Source organism: Malaclemys terrapin, chromosome 2, assembly GCF_027887155.1.
Source record: "Malaclemys terrapin pileata isolate rMalTer1 chromosome 2, rMalTer1.hap1, whole genome shotgun sequence".
NCBI classification, from domain to species: domain Eukaryota; kingdom Metazoa; phylum Chordata; order Testudines; family Emydidae; genus Malaclemys; species Malaclemys terrapin.
The window spans coordinates 117,835,062-117,862,032 of NC_071506.1; the positions used below are offsets into that span (position 1 = coordinate 117,835,062).

Consider the following 26,971-nt stretch of genomic DNA (forward strand, 5'->3'; position numbering starts at 1 on the left):
GCTCATATGCAACCATACATTACAACGTGTTGGAGTATAAAGATGAAGAACCTGAAGCACAGAGGTTTAAATGACGGAGCTAAGCTCACACAGGGATGGGAACGGGGAGCGCTCGCGGACCTCGAGCTGTCGCTGGTGTTTAAAGCGTTGAGAATTGGATTTCAAACGAGTCCTTCCGCGACGCTCTTGGGTGCGTCACTTTACGCACAGTCCCTTAGAGTGGGGAAGCCTGGTGTTATGGAGGGAGGAGGCGAGAGGGCTGAGCGCGCGCTCTAACACTGCCCCCTGAGTTCCGGGCCGGAAGCCGGAAAGCTAGCGGAGAGGGGCGTGTCTGAGCCGCGCAGGCCCGGAAACAGGGTGAGACTAACTCAGCAACATAGCCAGTGACCCCTGCAGAGTGGAATGGAACCTTCCTCCTTTCCCTTCACGCGCTGCTGACCCGGGCAGTGAGGGAGCGGCACGTGCTTTCAGTAGAGTCAGTCCAAGCGGCGGCGGCTGCGGGGGGGGGGGTTGCTGGGGGAGGATGAGGCGCAGCCGTTGTAGCTGGAGGTGGTGCTTTGAGGTGACCGTGTGCCCTTGGCCAAAGCGTGGGGGGAAGCCGCAGGAAAAAGGAAGAGCAGGGAGGGGGGTCGAGCTGCCAAACAGGCGCAAGAGGGACCCGCCACTGATTGTCTTCCTCTGGCACTAGCCCATGCAGCTACTACCTCCCTGTTTTGCTGTTGAATCACTGTAGCAGGTACGGTCAGCTGGTTCTTCGCCATTCCCTTTCTAAGGGGAATTCACAGCGCCTGAAAACAAAAGTAGAGCCCTGCAGTGGATACAAAATTTGTATGTGCACCTGATCCGTGAGGGGGAGGGATAGCTCAGTGGTTTGGCCTGCTAAACCCAGGGTTGTGAGCTCAATCCTTGAGGGGGCCATTTGGGACAAAAATCTGTCTGGGGATTGGACCTGCTTTGAGCAAGGGGTTGGACTAGATCACCTCCTAAGGCCCCTTCCAGTCCTGATATTTTATGATTCTGTGATCTGTAAACATCACTGGATATAAAGTGGACATCTGCAGATTTGCAGGGCTCTAAATATAAGGAGTGATCCTGCATTGGTGGGAGGAGGGGAAGGTATGCAGAGGGATGTACTACAGATGATCAGATCTAGGGCTTCCAGCTGCTGTGATGCATTCTGGATTATTTTATTGTTTATTTTAAAAGAATTGGGGAGGTTAACAGACTAAAGATATGTATTAAAAGGCACAGCCCTTTGTCAGTAGTGGATGTTCTGTATATGATGTTTGTATCTTAATGATACATTTTTCTATGGAAAAGGCTTTGCCATGGGATTCATAAATGTTATGCAAGTCCCAAAATGAATACACAACAAAAATCCAGTAGAGGAGAAAGTAGCAAATGGATTTGGAATGTTTTTTTTAAACATAAATCATTTTCTAAAATCTCAAATTTGAAGTTACAGAATAAATGTTTCATCTGTAATATTAATAATTGACTGAAGTAAAAAATGAACTGCTTTGTATGAGGCATTTAGGTTTAAATTTTCTACTGGCAAAACTTCTGTTGTCTTCCAAGAGGCTTTGATTTCACCTTTGAATTTTATATACACGGATGCAATTTGGATTATAATCTGACCCTATGTCCTCTTGTTGTAGCGTCTGAGAAAAGGCAGCCATAATAATTGAAGTATAAATATACCACAGCAGAGTATGCATCAATCTCTACTTGGGAAAATGTAAATAGACACTTTATGGATATCTTGCTTAGTATTACTGAAGATTTAGGATAAATTATCTTCTTCTGGAGAAGATTGCTGACATACCAGTTTTGCAGATTATAGAACAGCTACTAACTGCTTTATTTATGTTTCTCTTATAGACTTGTGTACTTGCACTTTCTGAAGATGAATGAATTTAAATATAAATACCAATACATTCCTTCCACAAACCTACATTTACCTGAGGAGATCACAACATCCCGATTGTATGCTTCTGCAACAGAGGGCTTTGAAACCCAAATTGCCAGCCTGGTGGAAATGTTTTTGGTTGAAGTGTACAGGTGCAAACTTTGTCAGTTCACAAGCAGTATCAAGAATAAAATCAGAACTCACATGACTAACATTCACAAACAAGGTAGAATTTGCCACATTTCTGAATGCCTTGAAATGGGCCCAGATCAAGATGAAAATGACTCATACAGCATAGGGGATGAAATCTGCCAAGAAAACAAAGAAAATGAAGAAAACCTTGCAAAGATGTCATTTCTGTTGCCCATGTACCAGATGCTTCATAACATGAGCCCTGAATTCTGTGATGTGAGCCTGGGGAATCATAGTGATAATCCTAGTGTCTCTCATTCTAGTAAGGTAAACACACTGTTTGAAGAAGAAGCAGGTCAGTTTCAGCTTGAGGAGCCCTGCTCTGTGGTGCCTAATCCCCTCTCATATTCCACAGACCTCAATGAATCTAAAAGAAGCAAAGATGAGGAGGAAGCCCAATCTGAACATCTCATGTCACTTGGCCTGTGTCGCATTTCCAGCATTAAAACGCAAACTTTAGAAGTAGAAGTGAAAACAACTAAAGTTGAAGTCAAACAAGAAAATAGTAAAAGTCAGAAGAAGGTCAGACCTGAACACAGTGGCTTAGCTCAGCCTTTGAAAGGTATTTGCACCTTAAAACCAAGTGCTGAAAGAATACAACACTGCAACATCTGTGACCAAGAACTGAAATCAAAGGGTGCTTATAAAATCTATGTTAAATGTCATGATGGGGACGAGGGCTTCAAATGTGTTTATTGCAATTGCTGCATGACTGAATGGAACTTAATGGAAAATCATTTAAAAACACACAAGCCAGTAAAAGAGAGCTACCGGTGTCTGATTTGCAAGAGAGTTTTTATGTCCCCAGGTGCATGGAAAATGCACAGGAACAACCATCATGGAAAACGTAATCTCTTTCAATGCACGAAGTGTTCATCTCTTTATGAAACTGAGCAAGTGAGAAATCTGCACGTATCTTGTCATTATGGTGACTTGTTTAAATGTCTGCACTGTGATTTTATTGGTAAGTCTCAAACAATTATTTTTCTCATACTTTCACCCTCATTGTAACCCTGTCTATAAGCATAATGTATATTGGGAGTTACAAAGATGTACTTCTAGAGTTTCAGCATGTAGTATGATACCATCTGTGATGAGCTATAACAATCTTAGTGTTACTGGGAAAATGGTTACAGGCAGGAGCAATACAAATCTGTGTGTTTAATAAGCTTTTGCAAATGTACCTTTTTATGAAAATGTTACTGTGCTCTACAGAATTGCAGCTCATTTTAAACTATAATCTGTGGATTCATGCTCGCTCGCTCTCTTTCTCATTCATATATATAATATGAGAGAGAGAGAGAGAGAATTTTTTTTTTAAAGTTGGACTTTAACTTTTCCTAGGACTTGAAAGTCATGTCACGTGTAATGGGAAAAGTAACTTTACGGGGATTTACTCTGTCTCTAGTTTAATAATAACACTCTGCTGTTTTTATCTTTAAACCACTACATTGCCACTGTAAACATTAACTAATACTTACGTGGCTGTGATGTAGCTATTATCTACATATTATGAATAGGGAAACTAACAAAGACCAAGTGACTTGCTTAGAATGACAGAATTCCTAGCTTCCAGTCTGGTTCTCAGTCCAATAGACAACATTGCCTTCTCTGACTTCAAATATTATATCAAATCATGGCATATAATGCAAAAATTCTTAGTGCCTGTTTCAGGCTGTTTTCTGCCACTTAAGTTTCTTCCTTTCCACTTTTTTGTTGCAGTCTGTCTGAAAGTGCAAACTGAAGCTATCTGTGTGGGTAGTGTTTGGAGAAAGTGCTATGGTGTCTGTAGCTATAGTCGGTAGTCGTAATAGCTTGTAAATGTAGTGAATTAGAATATCCGTTGAAGAATGAGGTGAGTATGGTGGCACATGGAAAACAGGTTACTGTGATAATGACCAGGTTGGACAGAAGGATTTATTGCCCTCAGATTATGTGTTGATCCATGTGAGACTGAGGCGCTAGTTTTGTCTGTTTTGATCTTGTTTGAGATTGCACGTACCTGGAGCTGGACCTCGTCTACAGAATTGCTGCAAGAAATAAAAATGACAGCTGAATCTTGTGACTTTCAGAATCAATTTCAAAACTCACTACTTCAAATTTCTCTTGGTAGTTTCTTCATACAAATGCACAACACCTCCACTTATTCATAGGCAAGCAAGAAATATATAAACTAATCAAACTATTTCTCTTACAGGGTGGAAAGGAAGGTGGGGAGAGAAAGGGAGATAGTTATATTTATTTCTGTTTTAAAATAATTTGAAGTGCTCCAATTCTACAGTTATAGGAGTGACTATAAGTGCATATATAAACATACAACTTGCTCCATTCAGTGTAATGAACCATTAATTTCAAAGTCTATTTTTGGTTTTTTTAATGAAGACTCTCTATCCAATTAGTGTTTTTGTTTGTTTGTTTTTAGTTTTAGCCTAAGTGACTAGAAGTGGTTTGTTTTTATGTCTACACTATGCAACTTTTAGCGACACAGCCGTGCCGCTAAAAGGCATGCATTGTAGCCACTGTTTGTCAGCAGGAGAGAGCTCTCCCGCCGACAAAAAACTTCCATCCCCAATGAGCGGTGGTAGCTTTGTCAGCAGGTGAGCTCTCCTGCTGTTCATACCAGCGCTTTTCCTCTGCAAAACTTTTGTCATTCAGGGTTGTGTGTTTTTTTTTTTTTTTTTTTTCCATACCTCTGAATTCTGCTTTCAGCTACACTTGTGTAACATCCATTGACTTTGATTAGAAGTGTGTCTGTGTTTTTTAAGGGCAGAATGTGTCCCTTAATGTTAAATTAAAATATGATGTAAATATTTTTTTGAAGTGGACCTACCTATTAAAAGATGCCACCAGTGTCCATTATAACCTGTTTCATAAATATTTCAGGTATTCTTGCATTCCTCACAAAAATGCAAAGTGATCACAAAACTGAGCTCTTCTAAAAGGATATTGTATTTTGTTGAATTCTGAAGATGCTGAAGTGGAGAAACAGTATAAGAATAGCAAGTTGTCGTCCCTCTCCCCCCCCCCCCCCCCCGATTATTATCTCTTAGTCATAATAGCCCATAGCAGATAATGGGACTCACTCTAATATTTAATCTTGGCAGAGATGCCAAGTCTACAGTTCTAATGAGTTTGTATAACTGAGATAATAAAGATCTACTTTTTCTCTATAGCAATGGTTTTGGAAATTGTAGTAAGTTTTAATTGCTGTGAAGTTTATTATTCGTAAGCTATGAACTTTCTTTGGTCTTAAATCGATTCCTTGAGTTGCCCAGGAAAGTGAAAACTAGCTTTAACAGCTAATAACTCTGTGTGCTGCATACTTGTTCTGACTTTTAACCTCAAGGACAATTACAATGGTGACAGGGAAATATTTGTACAAGAATAAATGTTTTCTCTCTTTCCTATACTATTTTATCAGTTACGTTAAAATTTACATTACCTTCATCCCATACCCTTATCCTACAACAAAACTATAGACTTGTCGCACCTTTGGCATACATTTTACATTGATTAGTATTTGTACTTCATTTAGCACCCCTTTCTGTCCCCCTCCCCCAAAATAAGAAAGAAAAAGGTAGCTTTAAACTGGCATTATCATTCTGGTTCTCAATATAAACCTGTGACGGAGGACAGAAAGGCCCAAAGAACAGGTAATGGCACTAGCTTTCCACCTATGGGTCAGTATTCAGAATCTGCCCTTGATCAGTTAGACCAAAAGTTACCACCATGTACTGTCTGTTCAGTGACTATGTATAATAATTCTTTGTGTGAAAGGAGTTAGTGCTCTCAGTCATGTTTGCTACGGAACAGGTGTTCACATTGGCATTTTTCATAGCATTCTTGGAGAAGAGCCAAGAGCAGAGTGGGAATGGAAATGGAATTATTCTCTTTCACCCCTAAAGATGATCCCTTCAGATCAGAACTGGTGCTCTCCTAAACCTCTTGTGTTCTTTTGTTCAGCACTTCATGTGCACAATAATTCATGTAAAAATAAAAAGATGCACCCGTGGAGGAGTTGATGATTCATTTCAGATTGTGGCTTTGCAATCTTTTTGAGAGCTAATTCTTTATCCCCTCTTACTTGACATGTTTGGGGCTTTTTGGTCCCTAGCTCACTATATTATATAAAATTAAAAAGCAGGAAAAATTTTGTGTTTTGATGTTTCAGTTCCATCTTGGAGTTCTGCGTAATACATAAGCCGCTCAACTTTGCCATTATGGCTTGTTGTTACCAGCAGAACCCCATGATGGAATTATAGCTACATAATTCATAGTCACCTGTCTGTTCTATTTATACAGCTAATGTTCTTCCTGAATTACTATACATACATACATACACTGGGTGAATATGGTTTGGTAGTAATATCACTGAAGTTATTGAAATTACACCAGTGATGAATTTGGCTCTCTCAAACAGATATATAGCTGAAAACAAGGAAGATTGTTGAACATGGTCAAATGTATAGTTTTAGAAGAATTAGTGATATTTTCTGTATTTACTTCTATTTCCTCTGACGCTGATATATTTCAATGATCTATGGCTTTTTAACACGCAGCGAGAGAGTGGAGTAAGGTCTACAAGCATCTTCGCACCCACAAATACAGTTCCAAACCACATCAATGCACCGAATGTGAAAGATGGTTCTTCCAAATGTAGGTAGCTCTTTAATTTGAATGCTTTACTATTTGTTTGTCTCTTTTTCTAGTTACTTGGTTATTAAAACACAGCAAACTATTTCATAAATGTTTATGTATCCTGTTACTGTAAATAGTGATGGTGAAGGAATGGTAGAACCCTACATGTGAGTATTTAATATAAAAGGGTGAGGGAGTGGGAGTGTTTAAAGAAAAAAAACAGGGTTTTAAAAATAATGTGGTGGAATTTGCTGTGTTCAGGAAACACCACATCCTGCTGCTGGTATCCGAGGGAGAGAGAGCTCTATAGTGGCTCCCTATGACAGTGACATGAGGTGAGGAAAAGGTAACTTGGGTTCTGAATACAAAGGCTCTTATACTGTTATGGGAAAGAGGTCCCCTATGGCCATTCTGGACATTGGTGATGGGGGAGACCAGAATAGGTACCTTCAGTACTCCTCCTTTAGCCCCCCTCCCCTTCCAGATACCATTAGGAAGGGCAGAAAAGAACAGGCTCCACATGGTAGTGGGATTTTGGTGGCCAGGAGAGGAGAATGGCGGCATGAGACACCCAAACTACAACAACCATGAGAAACTGGCAGTATTTCCAAATCAAAATTTTAAGTTTTCAGCTAAAAGTTTGTGATTTTCTGGGTGCTGGTTTTGTTTTGTTTTGACAAAGTCAAAAATTTTCAGAGAAAACAGATACTTTCCATGAAAAATTTAATTTAGCCAAAACCCAGTTTTCTGTCCAAAGAACGTTTTGAATAATAATAATAATAATAATTAATAATAAAAAGTCATCTAGCCCTACCTGGTAGTGACACATTTACAGCCAGACAGCTTGTCTTGAGCAGTCAAGCTGCTTCCTACTACCAACAGGTAGCTGCAGGAGGCTTTCTTTCCATCATAAGTTTGCAGATACCACCAAACTGGGAGGGATTGCAACTGCTTTGGAGGATAGGATCAAAATTCAAAATGATCTGGACAAACTGGAGAAATGGTCTGAGGTAAACAGGATGAAGTTTAACAAAGACAAATGCAAAGTGCTCCACTTAGGAAGGAACAATCATTTTCACACATACAGAATGGGAAGAGACCGTCTAGGAAGGAGTATGGCAGAAAGGAATGTAGGGGTTATAGTGGACCACAAGCTAAATATGAGTCAACAATGTGATGCTGTTGCAAAAAAAGCAAACATGACTCTGGGATGCATTAACAGGTGTGTTGTGAGCAAGGCACGAGAAGTCATTCTTCCGCTCTACTCTGCGCTGGATAGGCCTCAACTGGAGTATTGTGTCCAGTTCTGGGCACCGCATTTCAAGAAAGATGTGGAGAAATTGGAGAGGGTCCAGAGAAGAGCAACAAGAATGATTAAAGGTCTAGAGAACCTGAACTATGAAGGAAGGCTGAAAGAATTGGGTTTGTTTAGTTTGGAAAAGAGAAGACTGAGAGGGGACATGATAGCAGTTTTCAGGTATCTAAATGGGTGTCATGAGGAGGAGAGAGAAAACTTGTTCATCTTAGCCTCTAAGGATAGAACAAGAAGCAATGGGCTTAAATTGCAGCAAGGGAGGTTTAGGTTGGACATTAGGAAAAAGTTCCTAACTGTCAGGGTGGTTAAACATTGGAAAAAACTGCCTAGGGAGGTTGTGGAATCTCCATCTCTGGAGCTATTTAAGAGTAGGTTAGATAAATGTCTATCAGGGACGATCTAGACAGTATTTGGTCTTGCCATGAGGGCAGGGGACTGGACTCGATGACCTCTCGAGGTCCCTTCCAGTCCTAGAGTCTATGAATCATCAGCAAGAGGCAGGATTTTCTTCTTATCTAATAGACAGAAGGCTCCCTAAAGCCCCACAAATATATCATGGTCTTAAAATTTGATTGTATCACATGCTTTTTGTCATCCCTTTGAAAATCTGCTGAAATTTGAGCAAAAAAAAAAATCACAGTTCACAAATTCAATAGAGACTTCTTAGATTTTAGCAAGTTAAATTCCCCAAAGATTTCATCTGCACTGGGCACACTCCAGCCCAATGTTCAGCAGGACTTTCCTTGGAATTGCAGCCATGGGCTGCTGCAGACTGTGCTGGGTCCAGCTCTGGGCACCTGAACTGAGAGCAGGGGACCTCTCTCTCCTGTGACCTCCTGCTGAGCCCCAGTGAGGAGAAAGAAGTTACCTGATACAAATGCAGAGTGGTCTTGTTGGGCAGGGTCAGGGTGGGGAAGTAGACTGGAACAAGAAGCTTGGGGAAAGGGGTGAAAACTGGGATTGAGATTTGGGATAGGCAAAAAGACTGGTATTGGGTGGGCGAACAGACTGGGACTGGGAACCAGAGGGGCCAGAGGATGGAGGGGAGAGAACTGGGGGAACATATCTGACAAGGGGAAAACTTGTAGGGAGAACTGGGACTGGCTGAGTAGAAAGACTGGGACAAGAACTGAGTGGCGGGACAGAGATTGAAACTGGGAGCCCGTGGTGATGGGCCACATGGGTAGAGGAGGCAACCGGTGGCCAGGGTGAGGAGAGAGAGAGAGAGATCAGATATGGGGCTGTGGGGGAACCTGTGACTTGCTGGACAAGGCACCTGAGGGTGGGAGTGGGTTGGGTGAGGGGAGACTAGGATGGGGATTCTGGAGGGATGAGACTTGCAGGGATTCTGGCATTTTTCTAACTTCTTTCTCTTTTGAGCACTTAACTTTGCAACCTTAATAATCTTTGAATGTAACATTTGTGTGTGATATATTAATGAGATTTGGGGGAAATGGCAAGATTAGTAACTTTTAAAGGAAACTGACAAAAATCCATCAACTTTAGCAATATGTGCTCAATGCCATTAGCAACCAGGCTCAGAGGCATTCAGCACGTTGTTAATTAAAAGCTCACATATTTCTTCCTTAGGTCCTGGGACATTCAGACCCTCTAGGGTCGCCGGCTTCAGCTCCATCATGACACCTTGTTGGTGATGTCATATTGACCACCGCACCCCGCTGGAGCATGGAGCTGGTATATATTGTGGGTGGAGGGTCAGGTAAGTGCCTTTTTATTTTTAACATTAACTTGAATAGCTTTTTAATATTTTATCCTCAAAGGGATAAAATATTTTAAAATCTTTGCAAAACTGTGTAATACAATTAAAAACTGGCATTTTTCTGCCCCATCTACTATAGTAGTAGGCTGAGTAATCCAGCCTTTGCGATACTGACGATACAATGATTGCTGGGGCATCACACTAGAGAATTGGCAATCCAGGTGAGGCTGGATGACATTGGCTGAAGTGGGGGAGAAAAAGACACACACTTTTTCCCCCCTAGGTAACAACGTGCTGAATGCCTCTCTGCTTCACAAAGCTGTTGGGGGGCATTTAGCACATATTGCTAAAGTTGATGGAATTTCACAGGTCACCTCCTAACACTGTTGTTTTGTCTTGGGTTGGTTATATTAATCATTAATATTCATGTAACAGCTAATATCTTATTTTCTGTTTTTCTTCACTTCCTACACTTTCAAGATTTTTTGTTGTTGCTAAAATAATCAGCTCATTCAAGTGTGATAAACCACATACAAACTCTCAATGAATACGCTGTGAACAACAAAAATACGGTTATGAAACCAGGTGTCAAATAAAATAGTTCTCTGTGAAGTTAACTTTACTTGCCACAAATGAAAGTATTCTTACTCAGATTTGTTTGCTTCTGTTTTTACACTGACATGCAAACATCAGCTTCCCCTTCCCTTCCAAAGGGCCATTGCCAGATCTTTTTAAGCATATAATATGACTACACAGCAAACAAAATAAGCTTATCTGTGTTGGTCCTGGGATATTAGAGACAAGGTGGGTGAGGTAATATCGTTTATTGGACCAACTTCTGTTGGTGAAAGAGACAAGCTTTTGAGCTTTACTGAGCTGCTCTTTAGGTCTGGGAAAGATAATGTCACAGCTAAATACAAGGTGGAACATATTGTTAACAAACTTTCTGAGGAACAATTCAAGGTGGCCCATTAACATCTCTTCAGTTATAGGACAAAAAACATGCTAAACAATCTGTTCCACCTTGTATTTAGCTATGACAATCTGAGGGTATGTCTACACTGCAACATGAGCCTGTGTTTGAGCCAGGGCTCAAGCGTAACGCTCTTGCGTCTACACTGAAAGTGTGCTAACCCAGGGCTCAGACCCAGGATCCCAACCCTGTAGGGCTGGAGGGGCCGAGCTTGAGTCAAGCCAGCACCCAGGGGCCAAACCCTTTTACTTTGCAGTGAAGATGCAGCCTGTATACCTTTCCCAGACCTGAAGAAGAGTTCTGTGTAGCTTGAAAGCTTGTCTCTCTCACCAACAAAAGTTGGTCTAATAAAAGATATTGCCTCATCCACTTTGACTCTCTAAGATTATTTTACTCCTTCCAACCTTGACAAAATATACTGCCTATTTAATCCTTCACATACTATTGTGCCTATACTTATTTTCAAAGACAATATCTTTTATTAATGCAAAAATGTGCCTATCACCTGGTTTGATCTTTGATGCCAGTTTTGCATGAGAGAGTTATTTCCACAGGCTTTACATGATGATTCAGATTTCAAATGGCGTAGTAACAGTTTAGTAGTTTTTGGCAGTAATACACCAGAAGTATCCATATTTGAACAACAAGATAAAATAATAAAAGTTTAAGGGTAAAATGACAGGGCTAAATTCATTCCTATTGTAATTTAATTAATCTCAGTAGAATTACATCAATAATAAATGTTGCCTGTCGTGCTTATCTGTATATATGATTTTATTATTAAAGGTTAAACTGAAGACGTATCTAATGCTGTATATTGAAGGAAATCTGAACACATTTCCATAAAAATATTTATTTAAAAAATAAGTAATAAATTATCATGAATTCACTGGGTTCCAAGATTGCAGCTGCAGTTTCAAACTGTACATAAAAGACTCTCATCCTAAAGAGTTTTCCCCTCCACCGTTGACTCTTTTTCCTGCTGTTTCAACTAGTTGAATTCAAGAAGACACTGTTTCTGAAAGAAGGGGTATACTTTGTATATTTTTATAGCCTCTCCCGATTTAAAGTGGTAACGTTTTTCTGACTATCACAGAATTTTAAAAACAAAAAAAAATCCACAAACACTTTTAAAGAAGAGATCACCACATGAGAAGTATTGAAGTCCCCTAGCTCAATAATGGCAAGTCAAAAGTAGTCCTCTAACTGTGTATTATTGGTAATTGCATAGCAGAAAAAGAAAACTGGTTTAGATTTAAAAACAAAAGTTGACTTATCAATAACTATAAAAAATAAGTACCAGAGAAGCAGAACCAGAAAGTGATGTCCTGGTTCCTAAAACATGCTATTTTATTTGGGCTTCTCTACACTGGCAATTTACAGCGCAGCAACTTTCTCGCTTGGTTTTTTTTATTTTGTTTTAAGAGTGCTGAGAGCGCTTTAGTGTTGCCAGTGTGGACTAGTCCTAATACTCCACAAGTACTCATTGTGGGTTCCTAATTGTCTTCTGCAGCACTAACTGTTCCCAGGTAGTAACAATTGTTGGACCTGGTTTATCTTTCTTAGGTCTTCACCTTAATAATGGTACTATACTAGTATATTATGAAAGTACTACTTACAAGAATGCTAACCTCACCTTGTAGAGTGTGAGTAAAAATTATATATAAACACACCTCTACCTCGATATAACACTGTCCTCGAGAGCCAAAAAATCTTACCGCATCATAGGTGAAACCGCATTATATTGAATTTGCTTTGATCCACTGCAGTGCACAGCCCTGCCCGCCCTGGAGCACTGCTTTACTGCGTTATATCAGAATTCGTGTTATATCGGGTCGCGTTATATCGAGGTAGCGGTGTACCATACTGTAAGACATTTGCTTAACCATATTTTTTGCAATATTTAAAAAACATAAGCAGTTACTAGATTAATATAATTTCAAGGAAACGAGTTAAATATAACTTCGTCCTGTGTCTAAGTACTAAATGTTTGAATATCTTATCTAGTTGCTTGTGGGAGTCATATATATAATGTGTGTACGTATGTATGTATGTATATAAAAACTTCATGTATCTAGCATGGAATTGTGATATGTTAACAAGTCACTTGCTCACCCATGAAACCAGCGCTATTTCTAAAATACAATTACATCTTCACCTACCTTTGAGAATGTTTTATCCCAAACTAATGAGATGTTTTCCGCCACTGAAGATGATACAGTTTATTTTGATTGACTTACACTTTTTTTGGTGGGGAAAGGGAATTCTTAAGTCTAATTCTGGCTTGGGTTTTAATTTGTTTATTTGTATTTCTTTACTGTCCACCCAGAGCTGAGCTGAGAGAGCATATGGCAAAACACAAAACTCCCAGACCCTTCCTATGTTTATTATGTGGCCAAGCATTTAAATATAGACGCCAAATGAGCAGGCATCACAAACATGTCCATCAAAGACAGAAAGGGAAAGAGATGAAGAAAAGAAAGAGAACGGAGAATACTCTTGTGCGCTTGGATACAAAAAGAACAATTAGAACAAAAAAGAACTCAAATGAATTTGTGTGCAGCATCTGCAACAGGTAAGGCTTATGCTATAATTAGGTTCAAACTCTGTTTTATGCTTGCAAATAGTCCTATAGACTTCCATTTTAGGATTATTATTCAAGTACTGTTATTCACTAAGGGCAATATTTTCAGAGAGAGGGGCCCACAGTTAATCTGTAAAAATAGGCACTCTCTTGGTATAGCTGTGTATACAAATAGGTCTGTAGTTGGGCTACTCACATGAATAGAACAAGCGGGGGGGTTGGGGTGAGGAGTGTTACCACATGTGTGCGACAGGTTTTCTTATGGAATTTTTATTTTACTTTTTTGTCAATACTGTTGTTATATACAGTAGATTTTCTAGTTGACACCTTTTAAAAATATTAACTGAATATGGGTGAGACTTACTGCGTTTGTGTGTCTATCACTATGGACCTCACTTTCAGAAAGAGAGACCTGATGTTTGCAAAAATGTATGGTTACATGTGTTAGATTTAAATATAACATTATTAGATTATTATTAGATTAAATGTTAAATATTGTTACATGCTGGGTGAAACCTTGTTATGAACTGAGTTTAAAGAAAAACTCCATGAGGTTGATGAATATGAACTCACCCTTCAATTAGCATAAGACAAATACTCCCCTCCCCCCCCCAACCTAAAACAAAAGAGTTATGTGAACCTGCCCATGGGTTTTAGACTGGGTGGGCAGAGGGGTTTTGCTGATTATTTTTTGGGGGGTAGTGGGTGGGGGGAGTGAGAAAGAAGAACAGAAACTGAGAGACGGAGGCAAAAGGCAAGCCAGCCCCCCATGTAATAATCTTGCTACCCCCTCAGGGGTCGCAACCCCGAGTTTGAGAACCCCTGCTTGTATTTTCTATGAGAACCTTTGTATATTCCAGAAGGGGGCAGCAAAGGGCTAGTATTGTTTTGTTCTCCCCTTACAAATGCTGTTTTTATTTAATGCTTTACTCGTTATATAAATTTTAATACAGAAAACACATAAAATCACAAAGCTCCAGTTTAAACATATGGAAATTCATAGATAAGGATGTACCTCTGTGCTTTCTTCATTTATGCCTTTGTATTTCAGTGGGCTCATAACAATGATTTTTTTTTTCTTCTTCCGCTAGTATAGTATGTCTGATACAAAACCAGGGCGACTTAATGTGCGATCCGCTAGTGTGATGTTCATTCAAACCCTGGCTTGCCATGCAGTAAGTCTCCATGTGGACAAGTCCTTAAATAGCTTATGGAAATTTACCAAATCATTAATTTGGAGTATAAATATTGTTCAATGATCACATTAGCAGTTGCTAATTGATATCTAATATGTTACGTTTCTTAAGTGCCCTAGAGAGATTACTTTCCTATGCATGTCGTAGAATTTGAAAAAAAGCCAGGTGCTAGATTTCAGTGAAACATCTGGCATTAACTGAGTACTAACAGATAATTTCATTTTCTGTGACTGAAATAATGTTAGTTGAATTTAAATATTTCATTGGTTTTGTTTTAAATTGGTTTTTTCTGATTTATCTTAAAAGAAGAGATGTGATCTGATTCTACTGAAAGGAACATATTTACATTTAACTCTATAAACCTACTTTTGCAGAACAGCCTGTGAATTTTTAGCACATCACCACCAGTAATTTTGATATTCATTTATATTTTTATTTTTAAAAAGTTCTTTTTAAGGAGAAATATGTATACTTGGAACTTCTGTAACCCATGTGGTAGAGAAGCTGGATTTCAAGTCACAGGATTGCATTTAAAGGTGCTCTGGAACCAGTCCTGCTCTTGTTGAAACTAATGGGATCAGGCCAAATGTCAGGTCAGCTTTGACCAAAATATAATATATATATATATATATTTTACACCAAAAAAGTCTTCATAAAGCCTAAGATTAAATGAAATGGTTATTATTTTTTTAATTCTAGTGGAAACATTTTTTAAACTAATATTCTCCTATAATGTTAGCCACCCAGTTTTATTGCAGTATCATGCAAATATATATCATAAAAGTGAACCTGATGAGAAACTAACCAGCAGCACAAATTAATCTATCTAGTCCATTCCATTGATCAGTCTGAGAGAAATTCAACAAGTAAGCATCATAAATGATGAAAAGTAAATTAGAGGTAAATTGCTTTGATAATTAAAACAAGTTGTTTTTAGCATAAATAAGGACATTTCCTACTTGCTAACTTATGTAAATATTGTACATATAATCCATGCCTTTTTTTAAAAAAAAAAGGTGTCTGAAATACCCCTATGGTGTACTGCTTATTTTCCTCTTAAGGGTGAAAATGAGTTGTCCCTGCTGTAATTACAGGTAACCTTACACTCATAAATCATCTCCTCTAGCATTATATTTAAAAAAAAAAAAAGACACAGATCAATATCTATGGCTCTTTAGGTCATTCTGTGCCACAAACACCTGAGATGAGACCACAAGGTTATCGGAGTCTTCATGTGTCCCCTTAAATCATTTACAACTGTTAGAACCATGCATATAAACTATTTGTTTTAACTACAGTTCAAACCAAAAGAATCTTCTCTTCAAGTCACATGATTGAGTGATGGAACTGGGTTGCTCAACTAAATCATTGTGAAATAGGTATCTCTTAAATACATAAAGATAGTGCTTTGATTGTGATTGCAGTGAGCAGAAGCAGTGACACAGAATGTTTTCCTATTCAGTGAATGAGAGTACTTATAACTTTGAATTACCGTATGTGCATGGCTGTTTGATTCCAAAAGGCATTATGGAAATTAGACAGCATCTGTGTTTTTGAGCTGTGTACTTATTTTGTAGCTCTTTAAAAAAAAAAAAAATCCTTCGAATTCTAGATCTGTGAAAATCTACTTTTGCAGTAAGGCTTTACAGTTGGTCACAAATATTTAGAGGAAGGAAAAAAGTTGGTGTAACAAATATTATTTAGAATGGCACAGCTTGCTTTTCATAGATGGCTGACATGTTGAAATCTGCTGTTTAAATCCAATTATTTCTTCTCAAGCTTTTGATTTTACTGAAATCATTCTTTTATTCAAGATTGCATATCTTCTGTGAACAGCACGGTTTTTAACAATTTTCTTTTTTAACCGCTTTCACTTCCCCTATGGAAATGATGGGCTTATATCCCTCTAAATGATGCAAGCTTTATTTCTGCAGTGCAAGGAAGTGTTAAATTACACACGTCTGAGAGTTCAGTCCATTTTTCCATCTTTTTGTTTTGAATTTTGATGCAGCCAAACATCCTTTGAAAAGTTAATTATAAATTAAGAGTTAACTAAACTGGAAATTTTTATTAATCTTCTGTTTGGTTTTTTTGCATGATTGACATCTCAGAGATAAGGTAAACTGCTGTATGTAGTAAATTTCAGAAATCAGTGAAAGAGCGAAAGTACTACAATATCAGACTTTTAAAATAGTAAATCTGCATTATGAAATATGTATGTTGTATTAAAAATAAAGCTATATTGGTTGTAAGCAAAATAGTCAATGGGTACTAGTAATGTGTGACTTTAGTGCACATATTTTGGGGTTAGCATTTACCTTAACAGTTAATGTACAGGAATGTATCAGAATGAAAATGATTTTTCTATAATAGTGTGGATCAAGAAACTTGAAAATGTGGAGGGCCAAATTTTAATCTCTCTGAAATCAATTGAGAAGATTCCCATTGACTTCTGTGGGACCAGGATTTGACCCAAATCTTTTTTTGCTTATATTTTTTCTAATAAAACTTATAATGGAGGTATATTTTACTAATTAAAAATAAGTTGACTGCATTATAGGCTTGATCCTGCACTTCTTGCTTACCCACAGTTCTCACTAATGTTGCTGGGAGTTGGGGAGTTTTAGGTGCTGAAAACATATAGATAGGCAGTTTGTGGGAATGAAGGATTGATGGCTCTAGAAGAATTGCCAGACCCTAAATTCACATGAACAGCAATAGAATTTATGATCTCTATATTACTGTTCAAACATTTACATCTATGTTTAATAGTAAAAAAACTTTCACTTCTTCTTTTTAAGAGGTATAAACCCATACAGAGGTGTACTTTTCAATGTAAATAATTGCAATGTACAAGAGTGGAAAAGTGGGCCAGGTAGCTGGGAAGGTAGTACTTACCATTGACACCAATGGTTTTTAGAAGCTCAGATTGGATCTCTACTTTTTGCTGCCCTACACGGTCAATTGAATGTCACATTATGTGCATAGGCTGCCAGTAAATTACCTGTGCATAGATTATACATATTTGGGCCATTCTATGCATTAATATTTTAAAGGTAATACAATTATTAAATTAAATATGTTTAACTACTGTGAGGACTGAAAAAATTGTTGTTCTTTCATTCTCCCTCCCCTGATTATATTAATCTATACCCATTAAACTAACAGCTATAAATAACAGCCATAAAAGTCATTAAAGGGCTACAATAACACAATTGGATGCTATAACTGAGAAATGTCATCTTTCTGGAACGTTTATCCAGGAAAAAAAGATGATTTTTTTTCAGCTGTGACAAGACTTATTTCCTCTGTGGCAGGAAGTGTTCTTCAAAACTGGCTCTACAGAGACACATGGGAATACATGCTGGCATCAAACCCTTTCATTGCCAGCACTGCGAGTACAAAACTAGGCTAAAGGCCTCATTGATACAGCATATGCGCATCCATACTGGTAAGCTCTGTGTGTGCATTATGTTCTCACTTACAATACACTGTATTTTTTTTTTTTAAAAGGGTTGATTGTTTTGCAGTATGAGAGTTTGGACCTCTCTCTTTGTTCCTCAGCAAATATTTACAGTGGTTCTAAGGAAAGAAGGTACTTGGGCTATGATAGCGAGTATACAGCACTTAGTTTTTGTCCCTGATTCAGGAAAGCACCCCAGTTAACCATGTATTTAAATTTTATCTATTTATTTATTTAGAAAGTATTATACGTTTATGAATCCTTGCCATGTAAATATTAAATACAATACAATAATCATTACAACAGTGAGTTCTGTTTAGAGACATTCTACAATAATACAGTTATCAGATCTGTCTATTTAACAGGATGTTACTATATTACAGAGAGTGCATCATTATGCTTATGACATGTCATGTCTAGTGATTTTTGCTGAGTGAAATTTCTGATTTACGTATATTTAACAGACCAGGCATGTCTATAACATGTTAATATTAAAAAAAAATGGACAAGGTGAGGTGTTTTGTTTTTTTTTAATTATTTTGCGGTGTGTGTGTGTATACATTGTCTGAGTACTGAATAAATGATAATCAAATATCTAAGCCCTAGTCTACACTGGGGGAGGGGAGGGGATCGATCTAAGTTTGGATTGTTAGAAAGTTGGGGAGCCTGTCCCATGCAGATCCTGGCTGACAACTAGTCTGCCCCGTCCATGTGTGTCCCTGCAGACCCCAGACCCCCTGTGGCCCTGCACCCCTCCCCCCCATTCCCATTCAGCCCCTGGCTCAATGTTGTCACCCCACTACTCCTGTGCTCCCGTCCCAGTCTGTCCCCCCCGACTAGCCCTTCTGATCGCCAGTCTGTGTGACCCACCCAAGCAGCCTCATGTGCCCTGCTCTCTCTTCCTCCCCCATATCCAATGCCTCCTCACCTGGCCCTGCAGGCAGAGCACTGTGAGGAAGGCAGCTTCTGCCCCCTTCCTCTCCAGGGCTGGCTGCTTCAGCCCATGAACCAGCTGCCCTCTGTTCTGGCACCACATCAGCTCCTAGTGGGTGTAATGTATAATTGCAGCGTGATCCCTCTTGCAGCTTCTCTTTGCCTCCCCATCAGAATCAATTATTCGGGGGGGGGGGGAATCTGCGGCAGACATTAATCCTGCACTTGTGCAGTGGTGTAGAAATCTCCCCCCCCCCCACTCCCCCCCCCCCCCTGCAAGTATTAGGTGTCTAACAGTAAGGACTGGTCTACACTAGAAAATGAAGTCAGCTTAACTATGTCGCTCAGGGATGTGAAAAATCCACGCCCCAAGCAACAACAATTCAACTGACCTGATGCCTTGTGTAGAAAGCGCTAAGTCGACAGGTGTATTCTTCCATCAACTTAGTTACCACCTCTTGGGGAGGTAATTACCTATGTCAGTGGGAGAACCCCTCCTGTCAGCGTAGGTAGTGTCTGTGCTGAAGCGCTGTAGCATTTCAAGTGTAGACGAGGTCTGAGTTTGATTTTGAAAATTTTGGCCTCTCTGAGATTGTTTCCCCCTGGGGATTAAAGAGTCTATATACTGAGTCCAAAATGAGGATCATTATTTTTTTATTATTGTTAAAAGACAATACAGAAGGAAAATTTATTTTATGATGAACCGATATCAAAAGTACATATAAAGCACTGGAGATGGAAGTGTCCTGCATGTTTGCATTTATAATGGTTCCAATGGAGAATTAGAGACACACTGGTTAAAAATCATATATTTGAGGGGAAATACTACCTTACCAGTGTTGATGATGTTAATAAGTTAACTTGTTAAAAATGAAATAAGTTAATATATTTTTTAAGTTTTCACCATTAACTTGAATTGTCTGTTTTTTGCATTTGGGTTTGAACCATGAAAATAGACTTATCAGTTTAGTTTTTCTTTATAGTCTGTTTCACTTTCATGTTCTCCTGTATTAGATAAATGTTGTAAAATATGCAGGTAAATGTTTAGATCAAAACATGTGTGCAGATGGGCGTGCATGCAAAATTTCTATGTGCACCAAAAGGAGGAAGCCCTTAATGTCCTCTGCTTTTTAAGCATTATTTTTTTGTGCTCGTGCTAAAAGGTGTCCATGCTACTTTTACAAAAAAAAAATTAATATCCTGGCTTCACTGCTAATGCTGTTTCCTGTTGCTTTTTGAGAACTTCTGTTCTACCTCTTCTTCAGTTTGCAAGAAACCGTTTTTAACTGGTGTTAACCTAGTGACTTAAAGGAGGCTGAGAGTTAGCATTCTGTATTCATGGGGCTGATGCAGGAAAAGCGGCAAGGATAAAAGTCTTTTTAGCAGAAAAGTAAACTGATCTTCAGTTTGGAAATGGAGATAGTCAATTTACCTCAGTTCCACTTCATGTGATGATTTAAGGTTAAAGATGTCCATTACCAATAAGTGATCTACCTTGAACTAGAATTGTCCTGTTTGCAAGAACATACTTTTTATTTCAGATTTTATTTATTGCAACAGCTTTTACATAGATATTCAAGTCAAGTATGTTAGATTACATGTTGTAACCATTCAGTACCTGAGGGAAGGGCATTGGAAGCCCACATGGGAACCAAGGCAGCTCTTGCCATGGATGCAGCCTGCAAGTATATGATCCACACCTTGTAACTGGCCACAGAGTCACGAAGGCCTCTCTTTAAGTCATTTGCAATACATCTGATCACTCTACAACTGAAGCGATTTGAGTTTTGCTCGCAGATGCCGTAGAAGGTCAAAACCAGAGGGCTGAACTATTAGATCTGTCAAAACATAGGCATTGACTGTGTTTGAAGCTTGTTCTTGTTGATGCAGCTACATTGCCCTCACATACCCCATAAGTAACCTGCTTTGGCAGTGGAAACCTAAGCTGCTACTAGCAGGCCAAACCTTCCATGTCCTGGCTAGCATAAACTCTCAAGAGATCTTATTTCAGATGGGAATATGTAAGAGACAAGCCAATGGGTCTGAGGATTTTTTTTTAATGTTCTGGTGATTTCCTTTTGAATCCTTCATCCCTCCAGCCCCCATTCATCATTTATGTGAACATGTCCCCTGCTTTCCATATTTTGATAGGTGAGAAGCCTTTCAAATGTGAAATCTGCTCTTATGCCTCAATTGATGCAAGCTCTCTGCGCAGACATTTCAGGACTCACACAAGTGAGAGGCCCTACAAATGTGAAATGTGCTCGTACAGTTGGTAAGTGTAAATAGTCCCCCTTGCTTGGCCAGATTTTTCACAGTATAACTATGCAGTTTTTAAATAAAATATTGTTTCCTACATACTCTGCCCATCAACAAAAGAGCCAGATATTTAAATTCACTCCCATAGACAACTGAGTCCTTTGATACAAAGAGCTAATGAATAGTTTAGTTTTTCTAAGTGGATGTTTCTAACCCCTTTATCTCTGCTTCTGCTTAATTTCTACTGACATTGTACAGGCTACGAGGGAGGATATATGGAATCGGAAGATGATAAATCTAAAAATATCTGAGGAGAAATTGAGATGATATCTGTGTGTCATGGGGTACTGGGATTATGACAGAAGAACATGTTTCTATACATTCATTCGGTGAATGGGAGTCTCTTCCCACTGTTACGTCAGCTTCACTAGGTCTTTTCCTCATATTGATTTCTTCTGCCAGTTTGCTTGTAGTGCCACCCACACCGCCCCCCAAAATTTGGAAAACTGTCATATTACTTAAGGCATTTCTCATTGTGAGGTTGTACACGTGTCTTTTGTTCATTTGGCAGTGCTTGCACAGTACTGTACATTGTATCAAGTATAGAAACAATGGGTAATTTTGGCAAAGCTCAAATACATTTTGAAGTATGTTACAGAGCATTTTGTAGTGTGTAAGGTTACAAAAGGATAACTTAAATATTTTACATTTTTATGTCTTTGAACATGGTACTATATGTTAAGTGAAATACCATTTGCGTCTGGATGTTTAAACTTCAAAGGTTTAAACTGAGAGAGGTTTTGTCTGCCGTACCAATTTGCTGGTTTGTTTGGTTGAAAGGACTATTCTATAACCATCAATAGTAAATCATTTAGCATTGGATGAGATTAGGCTTGCAAAATTGAAGTGTTACTTCCAAGTTTCCTTTAGTACCAAAGTTCAAAATGGAAACACATCCATCAAATAAGTGGTAAAATAACAAAAACACCAAATTTAGAGTAAACTCCCAGCCCCCTGGCCTACATTGTGAGCCTTGCAGTAACTGAACACAGGAATAACAACAACAACAAAAAATGTCTCTTCCTAATCTTCATGACAGTTACACTGAAATTAAGAACTCTAAACATTGTCCAGCTTTGGTGATAAAAAATGAATTAAATTCAAGAGTTGGCGCAGATAATTCACTGCCAAATTGAGACAAAAATAGGACCCATTCATTAGCAGATGACCGCCTTCTTAGAAGTTATAAGAATGATGATTGTTCTACTGTATGAGTTAGAGAAGAGAGCAGGAAGAAGTCAGAAAATAAATATTCCTGTTACATAACAGACACCACAGAACTACAGAGCAGAACACTGCTAATCTGCAGTTCAGTAAATTACACACAATAATCTGCACAAAAATGTGTCAGATTCTCCTCCTGTCAAGTAAGATTTAACAGTAGGGCACTGTAGTGAATTCTCATATTATGAAAATCTTTTTACAAAATATGCTGCCATATTTTTCTAGTGTATATTGTGCTTTATTTTAAATGATTGACAAAATAAGTACAGTTTTGTGACATGTTGGCCTTGATTCTAATTGGATTTACAGAATTCACTAATTCCCTGCACTAGTGCAAATTGCAAGGTTGGTTGGTTTGTAATAAGGCCCTAATACTGGCCTTACGTACATGCTTAACTTTAGACCTGGGAGTAGTTCCATTGAAGTCAATGGAACATTCATATCTTCAAAGTTGAGCATGCATGTACATGTGTGTAGGATCAGAGCTTAAATATAATGCACGAATAAGGATGATAGTTCAAAAATTGTGGCTGAGTTGTGGACAAGCCATGGAAAAATCACGTAAAAGTAATAGTGGACCTTTGTTATTTGTGCTAATAAGGTCCATTATTATTTTTTTCCATGATTTTCCGCTGTCGGTAGCCTGGGGCTGAGAGTAGGGGCTCCCGCTGTCAAAATTGTGGTGGAAGCCTAATATTGCAGGAGCCACAATTTCCATAATAATGCAAATTAAGTAGGGCCTTATGCACGAGTAACTAAATTCAGCAAGTGTGCTGTATCATGCTCTGAAAGTGCTATTTACTTAAAGAACATTTCACACATGTATTTGTTATAGAATTTCAGTATACTAAATTACTTGCTTATCAGCGTAAGGAGCTGAATAATGTTCTGTATAGTTTGTATATATTCCAAGTGGCCATTTGTATGAATTTGTGAATATACAAATTCATACAAACTGTTTCAATATTTTCTTTAAATAGTTTTTTTTAAATGCTCCACTATGTTTTTACTTTAGAATACAACCCTTCGCTACTTCAACGTATACCATCTTATACTGCCCTGTTAGTTGCCTTTTTTTTCCCCTTCAGATATGTAAATTGCATCAATATAGAATTCATTAGGCTGTTGATCTCAGTGGGCCATATTGAAAGAGGAAGGGTAAAGTGATGTAAGTAAATAACCCATAAGTAAACGGGTACATGTGTAAGCAAATCTAAGGCTATGTCAACACTGGGGTGCGATTTACAGTTTGTGTAGCTTTAATCGAGCTAGCACACTGAAAATAGCAATGAGGGCACAACAGTGCAGGCTTCAGTGCAGGCTAACAATGCAAGTACATACCCAGGGGATCAGGTGTGTTTGTACAGTCTGCACTGATGCCTGTGCTGCTGTGTCACCCCTGCAGTTTTTTGCAAGATAGGTAGATTAAAGCTAATGCAATTACATCTACATAAGCTTCAAATCACAGCTGCAGTGTAGACATATACCCTAAAATGGTATAAATGAAATAACAAAGGAGCTAGAAATGTGCAAATGACACCAACTTAGATACATGTCTGAGTTCTACCCAATATTCTAATTTGAGACTAAAATAAAGATTTGGGTTGGGTTACCTATAGCTAGTCACAAAAAAGGTTTCATGATTTGAGCTTCCACATGTGAAGACTGTTTGTTTATGTGCCTTGGATTCAGCAGAGACCCTAGTATCACCTTAGTCAAGTTAATAGGAAATGATGGGATGAAATCTGCAATGACACCTGTCCATCTAATAGGAAGAGTCCACTGAGTAATGGATTTTAAAATGTGTCACACAAACTTCTTTCTCTACCATCACAAATTTTCGTTTCTCCAACTTCTATATTTGGAAATTCAAGACCTGAAATGTTTCTGAACTGGACTGTTTTATATAATCTGAAGAGTAAGGCTCATTCAGATCAACAGTCTAATAGATTCTATACTGGTTCAATTTATATATCAGAAATAAAGCACCTAACAGGACAGTATAAGATGTTATAAGTTAAAGTAGGGGGGTTGTATTCTACAGTAAAACCTATTGGAGCATTAAAGGTTTTCTTAAAATATTTTTTAAATCTTTTGTATGAATTTGTATATACACAAATTCATACAAGTGGCTATTTGGAATGTGTATAAACTATATAGAACATTATTCAGCTTCTTAATACTGATGAGTGAGTAAGGTCAAAGGGAACAGGATGAGATCCATAGTAAATATTCAACAGAGCTCACGTTTTAGTGTAGAATACTGACAGTGTTTGGCTCATGGCTTAAATTCTTATTTTGGAGGCCTGCTCTTTTGTCATAATCCATAAATAATGAGAATGTGATTAAAAGTACAAAGTCAAAACACAAATATTTTTCAATAAATTCATACTCTGGTTTTCAGCCTCTTACCCTCTGTCTTGTCTCTCTTAGAATATAAACTCTCCAGGCAGAAACTGATTCTTGTTGTGTGTTTGTACAGTGCCTAGCACAATGGGGCCCTGATCTTAGTTGGGACCTCTAGCCACTACTGTAATACTCCTTCTAGTAATAGTAGTTACAATTTTTTCCCAGTAAGCTCTAATAAGTTTCGATTACATTACAGCATCCAGAAGAAGAGCCTGGACCTCCATGTGCGACGACATCACACTGGTGAGGCGTTTGGCTGTAGTTTTTGCTGCTATTCTTCCCCTGACAAGCAACTCCTCCGGAAGCACGTAAAGAAATATCATCTCATTTCAGAAACCTCATTAATCAGCACCCAGCCCACCCCTAGCCTCAAACCATTTCCAATGGAGCATTAGGTTCTTCATGCTTAAATGTGTAATAGAGCAGCTAATCAACAGTAGGTCAGCCAGAAGAAAAGGAGAAATTGATCCAGTGAGGACATTAGAAGGACTGGCAAATGTGACTCAACCTGAGGCTCAAAGAGTGGTCCTTGCAGGAGGCTTCATATACACTGTAGTATATGCTATATCTCTGGTTTTCCTGAGAGGAGCATGACATGCTATGAGTAATGAGGTTTGTTTTAAATGAGGACTAAGTATCTTGATCCTGTTTTCTGACTACCTCATGCTGACTTGTCCTTCATTAGAAGTTAGGGAGTTTGACAGTTAAAGGGGGAATTTATTGAAATGCCAGTTTGGGTGCATTAAATTCTGCAAATCGGTTCTTGGATGTCACCTTGCTCATTTTAAATATAGGTACGTATTTTTAAATAAGTAAATGATTGAAAGTGAAATCTGCCGGCGCACTGGCTCTCAGAATTAATTATATTAGAAAATATATCACTGCTCCCTCGCTATTCTATAATAGATTATATGCAAAGTATGTCTCATCAGAAACTAATCAATGGTAAAATAAAAATATAGACAACATATCCAATAAACTTGATTTTAAAAACTCAGTGGTTTTATATTGTCTGTACTTACTTTGGAGTTGCAACAAAAGATTACTAAGTTTTTCGGAGAGAATGAAAATCAGACCTTTAATAGCCCATGAACAGAAACTGTTTTGCTGCTATTACTCCATATTTCTTTGGCAGTAATGATTTTGTGGCATCTGTTATTAGTAATAAATGTTACACCGGGAATACAACTCCACCTGCATAAAGATTCATACAGACACTTAATGTGATAACTTTCTGGACCCACAAGTAAATTATAACACAAGTGTGCACACATTATTTTCTCCTTAACAAATACAATACTAGAGAATAGGGAGGAGCTGTTAAATGCTATTCTACTTGTGAAGTGTTTATGTAGCAGCTTAAATGAAGCAGTGTAGAGACTCCCATTCCTTTCAGGCAGAAAGGGTTTAGGATCTAAATTCTGACCAAAATGTTAAGATGTTTAGAGAACATATTGGTAATTCATGGGACAAGTAACTAGACATTTCCTTTAAGATTATCAAAAAACAATCCAGAAAATTGAGAGTTAAGGTTAAACTGCAGCATAACTCCAACATTTGAAAATATAGAAATACACAGATAAAGTCACTCAAACAAACCTTGCCACCTTCTTTTCCAAATGAAAGGTGCACTTTGCCCTAACACATATATAGCAGTGTTTTTTTTAAAAAAAAAAAAAAAAAAAAAAAAAAAAAACCTATCCTACACTCCGAATTCCTTCTCTGAGAAAAGGCTTAGAGAGAGAACAAATCATATGCTACAGATGTTAGTCATATTGCCTAATATGTGAAGGTGCTAATCTACTACATTGATTACGGCAGTATAAGAACCTACATATAATAAACCGCTTTAGCTCTGCTTCCATACTGATATCCATCTCTGTTTTTCCTTCTGTTTCTCATGTATCTATATAGTAAGATGTTCTAGTTGAAGTAATGGCATTTTCCTGTATATTTTTGTTCAGAAGAAGGAGATGGCTGCCCACTTCAGTACTATCTAGTAGAAATTTATACATTAGCAATAGCCTTATCAGTTTCAGAAAGGTTAGTGGCTCACAGTGAACAGGTTAAGGAAACTTTTAAACATTGACTAGTTC

The 26,971-nt window shown here is 38.2% G+C and overlaps 1 protein-coding gene across 2 annotated transcripts; it reads left to right on the forward strand.

The window, feature by feature from the left end:
- The first annotated feature begins 293 nt into the window (after positions 1-293).
- LOC128832455 (zinc finger protein 14 homolog) lies at positions 294-25,872 on the forward strand. Of its 2 annotated transcripts, none has more exons than XM_054019855.1 (7): positions 294-357; positions 1,882-3,065; positions 6,661-6,757; positions 13,077-13,322; positions 17,845-17,978; positions 21,075-21,198; positions 25,072-25,872. In XM_054019855.1, exons 2-7 carry the CDS (start codon positions 1,907-1,909, stop codon positions 25,268-25,270), a joined length of 1,959 nt encoding a protein of 652 aa, XP_053875830.1. In that variant the 5' UTR covers positions 294-357; positions 1,882-1,906; the 3' UTR covers positions 25,271-25,872. The 2 variants fall into 2 exon arrangements, with proteins under 2 accessions (XP_053875830.1, XP_053875829.1); XM_054019854.1 differs by lacking the exon at positions 294-357 and adding an exon at positions 522-736.
- Positions 25,873-26,971: the final 1,099 nt, after the last annotated feature.

Excerpts from the sequence above, each read along its gene's own strand:
- LOC128832455 (XM_054019855.1), top strand. The coding sequence starts at position 1,907 with ATGAATGAATTTAAATATAAATACCAATACATTCCTTCCACAAACCTA. Across the intron at positions 3,066-6,660 it reads TCTGCACTGTGATTTTATTG|CGAGAGAGTGGAGTAAGGTC; the intron begins GTAAGTCTCAAA and ends TTTAACACGCAG. Across the intron at positions 6,758-13,076 it reads GAAAGATGGTTCTTCCAAAT|AGCTGAGCTGAGAGAGCATA; the intron begins GTAGGTAGCTCT and ends CTGTCCACCCAG.